We start from the raw sequence: 8,990 nt of genomic DNA, 5'->3' as shown, positions 1-8,990 counted from the left end.
ATGAGTGATTTAGAGGAAGACTTTACCAAGATTCTTCTCGTAAAGGAGGAGAGGATTAAGGACATGGAGCGACGTCTTGCTGAAAAGGAGGAAGAGATCCACGAATTGAGGAGAAAACTGCACAAATACCAATCTGTCTTGCCGAGCGCTCAAATTATTGGACCGCGCACCAGGCGAGCCCAAGGCATCTCTGCGGAACCACAGTCATTCAGATCGTTTCAGGACCTGACGAGTCAAGCATTTAGAAAACATGCCAAGTCTGACAGGTAGCCGCTTACTTTTTGCCACACGTGCTCCATTTATTTCTGATTTTTTTTTTTTTTTTTTTTACTGTTGCCCCTTATGTGAAAGACAGACACGGTACCGAAACGGCAACCGAAAATGTGGTGAATGGAAGCTACTTAGAACATTGGGTTGATTAATCGATCTGGGCTTTCATTCGTGAAGAAAGGGAAAGACAGTTGGAATAGGCTTGGCTCCAGTGGTTTTAATTGATCGCGTCTATGGTTAATCTCTCTGGAGTATTGTCCTCAGGAAGTGCATAACATTGTCGGATGGGATGAAAGGGGCTCGCCGCGTATTATGGGACAGTTAATACTTCGTAAAAAAACCGTTATACGCCCAGAAAAATGCGCTTGTTGATTTCCAAGCGCCTCCTAATCATCTTCGTTGTGGACTATCTCTAAAAAAGTTGTCTGCAATGCAGCAGACAGTGTCCTTTATAAGAACTAGTTAAATATCTAAGCTGTTACGCTTGATGTTGCCCTAGAGATTGGTCAGTGAACCTTGCAAAGAGGGCAGAGGAATAATATGACTCATTATACCACCAAGCGCAAGAGAAAAGCAAAAATGGGATATACCTGTTTATTTCAACGGTTACATAGAGTAATAGAAAACATGTATTATACTTTAGGCAAGAGAAAGATGCAGGCCTGTATTACATTATGTCGAAGTGAGGTTCTCAATTATACTTAAAACGTTGTAGTCTTGAGTCACGAGGCCACTGAAATGTAGAATGATGAGCAAACAGATATCGGCCTATACAGTCGCTTTTGGATTGCTGTACAGTTTGGGAACTTGTTTCTAAAACCACATAAGCTGCTACGTAAACACCTATATCTACATTAGTACAAATTGATATAATGATTTTCTTTCTGCCTGCGTGGGTGAGCGTAATCAATCATTGACTCATCCTCCGTCGCTCTGTGACGCTGTAATCCCGAACCCCGCATCTTTACCTTGATCAATTCTTAATGCCCGTTTGATGAATTATTCATTCCAATGGCACTTCCATATTAAGGATATAATTTCAAAGATTCGTTCTTTATTTATAAGGGCGCAAATGAGCTTTCTACTCTGAGGTTGACATGAATTATGTGCGAATTTTTCCATTTCTGGTGATCTCCAGGGTCGGAAAGTCAGGTTTGCAGTCCAATAGTTTTACTTTTCTCTGTTATCATACTTTTTCCCCAAATGTCTTTGATTTTGCTCAAAACTATTAATGCAGGGCTGGTACCACTGGTGTTTTAACAACTGCATTAGTCAGATGTCCTCCCTTCTTAGTTTAAAGGAGGTGAAGTTTACCCTGGCTACATATGGCTGTCAGTTCTCTGCTCCTCTGTTCTCCTCTCTCTCCGGAGCAACGTTTGACCACTAGGTGTCGGCAAAAGAACGTACAGGGGATTATAGGATGATTCGTTAGGTTTGGACGGACTAAACAACAGTTGCTATAAATTACATTTATAACAGTGCTATGACAGTAGCTCAGTGCTAATAATAGTGATAATGCTATCATAGTGTTTCCTGCTTTCTTTGGGAACATTCAAAACGTGAATGTCTGTCTACGTTTATTAAGACATCCAGTATGGATTCGCATTTGAGTAGAGTGAGTAGATATCAAGAAGTAACCTATGGTTGCACACTATGACCTCCCAGTGCTCTCACAAAAACGTGTGTACCATAGAGTTTGTCATTGTATTAGTAATGGATATAATGAAGACGACAGCAGCATACATTACCAGTGTCCCTGCATACCCCTCCCCTGCTTCCATGAACTGTGGCCTGTTTTGTCTCCATAACGAGGGGCTGAACAGATCTTGAATAAGTAGGCGCTTGTGAATGGTAAGCCCCTAGCGAGTCCGTCCCCCTGCTCTCGCAGTGTTTCTAAATTAGAACCCCCCAGTGTAATCAACAAGCTCCTCGAAAAACACTTGAGCATTGAACAGTGCGTTATCTTGATCGGACACATAAAAGGCGCTCGGTTTCGTGCGTTAAGTGCGCGCGCGGCGGTCTTGGGGACCCGGTGTCTGCATTTACATGTCACCTTGCGTTCACTTTGATCTACGCGTGGTCTGGTATCTTGCAAGGGCTCTTCGAGGATGTCCGTGTCGGTGTCGACCTAATTGGCCCGTGCGCCTAAACATATTCAGCAGGGATGGATGAGCTGAGAGCAGTCAATGAAAATGAGCTGACACAAATTACAGACGTAATGAGGATAGCTGTAGCTGGCAGAGCGAGGTATAAGAAATATAGGTCAAGAGATATGTGATAACTTGCCCAATCCTGTATATAAGGAATTAATTCGATGAAATGAATCAGTGAGCTTTGTAGCCTATAAGATACGATACATAACATGTGGTTCTCTCGGTGATCGCAATGTATAATATACAACCACAAGAGGGCGCCTTTTACCTTCTTCAGGCTACTTGTTATTTTTGGACGAATGGGGAGGTCGCTCGTCCTGTCTCAATCTTCACACTCATGCACTCAGACTTTGATGCACATACCCGGCAAGTGCTAGGGCTATCCCAAGGTGAAATCGTGAAGTGCACGACTGCTTGTTTTTCTGCCCTTTCCACAATTTACATTTCTGCAGACTAAAGGGTTGGGTCGTTGTGACGTGGAACACAGGGGAAGCCACGTACATGAAAAGGAAATAGTTTACGACTTATTTCTTTGGTATTGTCAATTTAAGTTTAGGCCTATGTCACAGATGCCGTCCAATTCCTGTTAATAGCATGTTTAGCCCTTACAGCCTCCCAAACTCAATCACTTATCAGTGGACGGAGGGCCGTGACCTCAGGAGAGGAGATTTAGCAATAGACTCAATAATGGGGAGGTCATGGATCATAGAGGACAATAATGGAAGTTTGTGTGTGTGTGTGTGTGTGTGTGTGTGTGTGTGTGTGTGTGCGCGCGCGCGTGTGTCCATTACTGCAGTCTAGTGTGTGGGGGATATGTGTCTGCACATATAGACCGCACATGCCCTGTGATAACATTTACACAGTGAAAATAATTCTGAATTCAGCAGAGACAATTCTGCGGTTGAGTTTTGGTAGCCAAGGGTTCTGTGCTAAATGATTGCATACCAAAGTTCAGAGTAGAATAATGATGTAGACATAATGTCATCTAATTGGCCAAGTGACATAGCACAGTGACATGTATACAATCAAATCTCAGGATTACAATTCTTCACTCCTCTCTTACCCCTTTCTAATAAACATTGACAATTATTTTCTGTTCTTTTCCCTCCACTATTCCAATACACCAATCCCCAATAACTTGCAAGTGCCTCTGGGGATATAAATACTTACAAGCAAAAATATTCTTATTATTGCTTGTTGACAGCCACAATTAGTAATTGAGGCATTTTTATATTCTTGCGTCAATCCATCCGTGATACCCCCAATCTACAGTAGGGTCGTCTTTATAGGGCTGCCTCTGATGAGAGTGATACGCTCCTTCGATTCTGTTTCCCGTTATAGGTGTGTTCGCGCTGTCTTATTGGCTGCGCGCACAATTGAGCGGAGCTTGGAACTTGCTATAAGCCGGTGTTCTGAGCTTCGGCATCCTGCGTGACACTCGCGTCTCCAGCCAGTGGCGACTGACGTAGTTGAGAGGATGAATGCTTCGTGAAACTTCTGTCCACCCATTTTTTTCTACTTGATAGGAAGCCACTGAGCATTTTTTGGAGCGTCACTGAAAAGAGCTCTACTTCCTTTCCTTCTTTTGCCAAGCAGTTAGACGCTTCCACAAAGCAAGGCATTTCGCCACCGCGGTTCCTTTTTTTTTTCTTAAAAGAAGCCTTTCCGGTGATTTTATGCCACTGCGTGAGGATTCTGAAATAACTTTGCTGGCCCCTGAGAAATCCGAAGGAGCTATGGGCACTTTACGCGATCTCCAGTACGCGCTGCAGGAGAAAATCGAGGAGTTGAGGCAGCGAGACGCGCTCATTGATGAGTTGGAGCTAGAGCTTGACCAAAAAGACGAATTGATACAAAAGCTGCAAAACGAACTGGATAAGTACCGTTCCGTCATCCGACCGGCCACTCAACAAGTCCACAAGCAGAGCGTTCTGCAGGAGCAGCAACGGACGAAGAGACAAGCCATATCCGCCGAGCCTACCGCCTTTGACATTCAAGATCTCAGTCACGTCACCCTTCCCTTCTACCCGAAGAGTCCTCAGTAGGTGTCTGACCTACCCAAGGTCTTATTCGCTCAGGTGCCCGTTGCGCACATTGAAACGCGACCTGTCTTTGCAAATTGCATTCCTAATCACAGTGTTTGTGCCTTATAATACCAGTAAGCCGTTATACAAACAGAGATTTCACGAAAGCCTGCACATTCCCTTTAGAGAGCAAATTATACACTCCCCAATTGATTTGATCGATGTGTGTGTTCTTTGGAGACGAATTACATGTCAGACACATGATCACATATCAACTGAAAATTAGACACGTCAGTTACAATTAACCAGCTTCTGTACAGGTAATTTATAGACTGTCAGCATAACTCCAGAGTCTGCATAATGTGACTGGTTGTGACAGTGTTAGTGTAGTGTAGTGGGAGAACCAGAAGCTGACGTCATGTGAACATATTTGGACTCCATGCAGTCCATCAGGAATGCTGGGACTTGTTGCATTAGCCCTACTTCAGGAGTAGTGTGTGTTTGCACATGACAAAAACAAAGGCTCAGTTGAGGCTGGAAGACTTGAGAGCTGTATTTGGCTTTTGAATTTTGATAATTATTTAGTTATGTGCTTCAGTGTAAATATGAATGACCCTCGCAACATAGTAGGAATATTCATCAGTGTCATCTCTGTTCATTTAATTAAATGACATACTATTTATCAACTTTATGCCCAGAGTCATCATCAAGCCTTATTTGTACCGTAGTATGTGAACAACTGATATAATTTCCAGTTGAGCACTGTTCTTCAGTGCAGTACACTTTGAAGTGCGGTCATTAATCTGTGGCTGATAAAGTACATGCTGCCTGTGTGTGGTTTCGTAAGTGGCAGATATGAAAAAAAACATCAGTCACTGTCACGGAAGCTAGCTGATGTTCAAAGCTGGAATGAAGACCATTAATCAGGGTCAATGTGCTGCATCGAGGTGGGAAAGGGCAGTCAACTGTTACACTTTGTTTATGTAGATTATAAAATATTACATTTACTGAACAGTATTCAGTCTGAAGAGCAAAGAATAGGGCCAGGCGTGTTGAAACCACATGTATTGTATGTAGTGTTGCTGTCTGGGACAGTGTGATTAGATTGTCCTATTGAGTGCAACCATTTCTTGAGAAAAAGAAAAATGTGAGTTGAATTTTTCAATAGCGTGCTTTTGTGGTTGAATACGGTGTTATTTAATTCTTTGGTCAGAGTCTGGAAGCTTGAGGAATGCAGGCAGAAGTTCATCATCTGCTTCTTATTCACCAGCGCCTTTTCCCCGCACTCATAAATATAACTCAGTTTTTATTTGACTGTGGACTTTTAACTCACGAGGTGTCTCCATGCTGTCATTTTAATCAAGCACAGCTGGAAGCCTCAACTATCAGTCACAGTCCCTCACACTTACCAGTGCCCTGTCTGTTATGGAGAGGGTTACATAACAACTCAAATTAATTATATCCATCTCTAATTCAGTGCTTATTATTATAAGCCCACTCAATTTTGGTGGCTCTGAACAGAAGAAGAAAAAAAAAAAGCATGAAACAACATATAAACAAAAACAAAAACCAACCAATATCTGGTTTGGAATATACGCCCACATATATATCAGTAGTGTTGAACAAGGTCTCGGGAGTTCCGTCTCGGTATCCGGGACCCCATGGGACAAGAAGAGGGTTCTGTGCAGCTCTATTTTTGGGGCCCAGTCGCCTATTTATGACAGTTTTCGTCTCCCCCACCCACTCACTGTTCCTCTTACTTGTGTAGCCTTGAGACTCTCAGAGCCGGCTGCTGAGAAGACGAGAGACGCTCTCAGCAGTGCCTGGCACTCCGACTAATAGGATGAGTGTATGAAGCTTCGCTCGATTTCTCTCTCACACACACACACTTTCTTTCTCTCTCTCTTTCTCTCCCTCTCTCTCTTTCTATGTCTGCACCAGTCTTCTCTTTCTCCCACACACTCCCTTGTCATCCACCACGTTGTCAAGTAATGAAATCCACTCAAGTGTGTGTGAGTCCACTGTTTTCTGTATTTGTGTTGGGTGGCACATGGGGTGGGGTTGTTTTTTTTTTTTTTTTGGGGGGGGGGGGGGGGGGGGGTGTATTCTTGCCTGTCTTGTTGCCCAGGCCCATGTAAAGTTCAACGGAATGCTTCCTCACACAGCCTCCCTTTTATAAAGGCAGCATATTTTTCCTTTTATGGCAATCCTTGTTTAACAGCTTGAGCCTAGAGCAAGATAAATCTTCTCAAACAAAAGAGAAGACATTAGAAAGGCGGGGGGGGCAGTCCAGTGGTGCGTGTGTGTTTGTTGGGGGGGGGGGGGGGGTGAGAGGGACGAAGACAGAGAGCACATGGAGAAGGAGGAGAAGTTTAATGGTGAGAGTGCTGCACATGGGTGGAGATGTAGAGATGGCCGCTGTGGTTGTTGAAGTGCTTCCCCCAAGCAGGCGTCCAGCTGGCCGTACATCGCATCAGTATTCCTCAAAAACCTGCTGGCATGCGCTAATGATGCTCTGATGATGATGAAGACTTTTCATTAATCTGTGTCCTCCACCACACACATACACAAATACACACACACGCACACACGAAAACTCCACCAGGCAGTGCCGCTCAGACCACACCACACCACCCCCAACATCCTCAGCTCTCCTCAGAGAACTAATGAGTTATCCCTGCAGATTGTCATTAGATTGGAGAATGTGGCAGTGAAGGGTGTGTGTGTGTTTATGTGAGTACACCCAATGTTTTTTTTATTTAAGTATATTTTTTGGGCTTTTTGCCTTTGTTGTGACAAGACAGTGAAGATAGATACAGGAAGCAAGTGGGAGAGACAGATGGGGAGGGATCGGGAAATGATGCAGGTCGGACACTAACCTGGGCACTTGGACCCAAATATGTTACGGCTGCTATAGCCTGTTGCACCACAGCAGCACCCCCCCCCCCCCCCCCCCAAAAAAAAATAATACACCCAAATTTTAAGTGGATTCTAAACAAATGCATTTTAGTGATTTAATTGCTTGAACAAATTGATTGACTAATTGACTAAAGCTCACCATTGGTATGAATGTGTATGCACACTGTCATTGCATTCACTTTTTTACGCACTTTATTTCAAGCAATTTTAAAACCAACCTGTTGAAAGTGTTTGACACTTCCGAGACATAGTGAGAGCTTCTTGTCACTGATAGTAGTTATTCACTTTTACTCTGGAATTGATGAAGTCTGAATCAGAATGAAACTTAGACTTTAGCATAAAACGGGCTTGTCGCAGATGTTATTACAGTGCACCTGAAGAGAAAAACAACTCACTTTTCATCATTTTCCATTTTGTGCTTGTCTATTCTGACAAAAATATGATATGATTATGGCTGAAATGTAAGTGGTTTGAGGTGAAATAATTTTTCTGGTTGTTGACACCCGTTTGTGTTTACCCTACATGCGGGCAGATCCATAAGAACAACATTGTAGGCCAGCACGCCAGTAAAATTGGGCTGTCAAGTCCCACAATATTATTTTTCAATCATCCAGAGTTGCGTAAGGATTCCAATAAATTACACCTCTAACCCCCCTGTCCCTACGCCCCCCTTCAGCCTTTATTACCTGTCATTACCTTGCAGTGGCATGCTCAACCCAGCGGGGAAATACCCTCACAGCAACATGGAAATTGTAACCGGTAATATGCTAGCCGCTCAGCCGAAGCCCCGCCGTAACCATGGCGATTGAAAATTGGGCTTCCTTGATGGTGCGAGCTCGCAGCCCCTGAGTGTGGCGGAGAAAGAGAAGGAGGAGGAAGAAGAGGAGAAGGAGGATGAGGAAGATGATGAGGAGGAGGAAGAGAAGGAGGATGAGGAATATGATAAGGAGGTGGAAGAGGATGATGAAGAAGAGGAGAAGGAGGATGAGGAAGATGATGTGTAGGAGGAAGAGGAGGAAGAAGAGGAGAAGGATGAGGAAGATGATGTGTAGGAGGAAGAGGAAGAGAAGGAGGATGAGGAAGATGATAAGGAGGTGGAAGAGGATGATAAAGAAGAGGAGAAGGAGGATGAGGAAGATGATGTGGAGGAGGAAGAGGAAGAGAAGGAGGATGAGGAGGAGGAGGAAGAAGAAGAGAAGGAGGAAGAGGAAGATGATGAGGAGGAGGAGGAGGAGGAAGAAGAAGAGAAGGAGGAAGAGGAAGATGATGAGGAGGAGGAGGAGGAGGAAGAAGAGGAGAAGGAGGAAGAGGAAGATGATGAGGAGGAGGAGGAGGAGGAAGAAGAAGAGAAGGAGGAAGAGGAAGATGATGAGGAGGAGGAGGAGGAGGAAGAAGAAGAGAAGGAGGAAGAGGAAGATGATGAGGAGGAGGAGGAGGAGGAAGAAGAAGAGAAGGAGGAAGAGGAAGATGATGAGGAGGAGGAGGAGGAGGAAGAAGAGGAGAAGGAGGAAGAGGAAGATGATGAGGAGGAGGAGGAGGAGGAGGAAGAAGAAGAGAGGAGGAAGAGGAAGATGATGAGGAGGAGGAGGAGGAGGAAGAAGAGGAGAAGGAGGAAGAGGAGGAT

At 44.2% G+C, this 8,990-nt stretch overlaps 1 protein-coding gene across 2 annotated transcripts in view; it reads left to right on the top strand.

Moving 5' to 3' along the window:
* Positions 1 to 8,990, top strand: part of prkg1b (protein kinase cGMP-dependent 1b) — a 148,900-nt gene continuing 139,910 nt past the window's right edge. Inside the window, exon 1 of one of the 2 annotated variants that reach the window (XM_042083346.1) lies at positions 1 to 266. In XM_042083346.1, coding sequence (XP_041939280.1) covers positions 1 to 266 — 266 coding nt within the window. Of the gene's footprint in view, positions 267 to 3,884; positions 4,465 to 8,990 lie in introns of those variants that run through there. The other variant, XM_042083345.1, reaches the window with a different exon arrangement.

Source organism: Alosa sapidissima, chromosome 24 (assembly GCF_018492685.1).
Source record: "Alosa sapidissima isolate fAloSap1 chromosome 24, fAloSap1.pri, whole genome shotgun sequence".
NCBI lineage: Eukaryota > Metazoa > Chordata > Actinopteri > Clupeiformes > Clupeidae > Alosa > Alosa sapidissima.
Note: the sequence above shows the minus strand (reverse complement) of the source record. Positions and strands in the feature narration are given on the sequence as shown.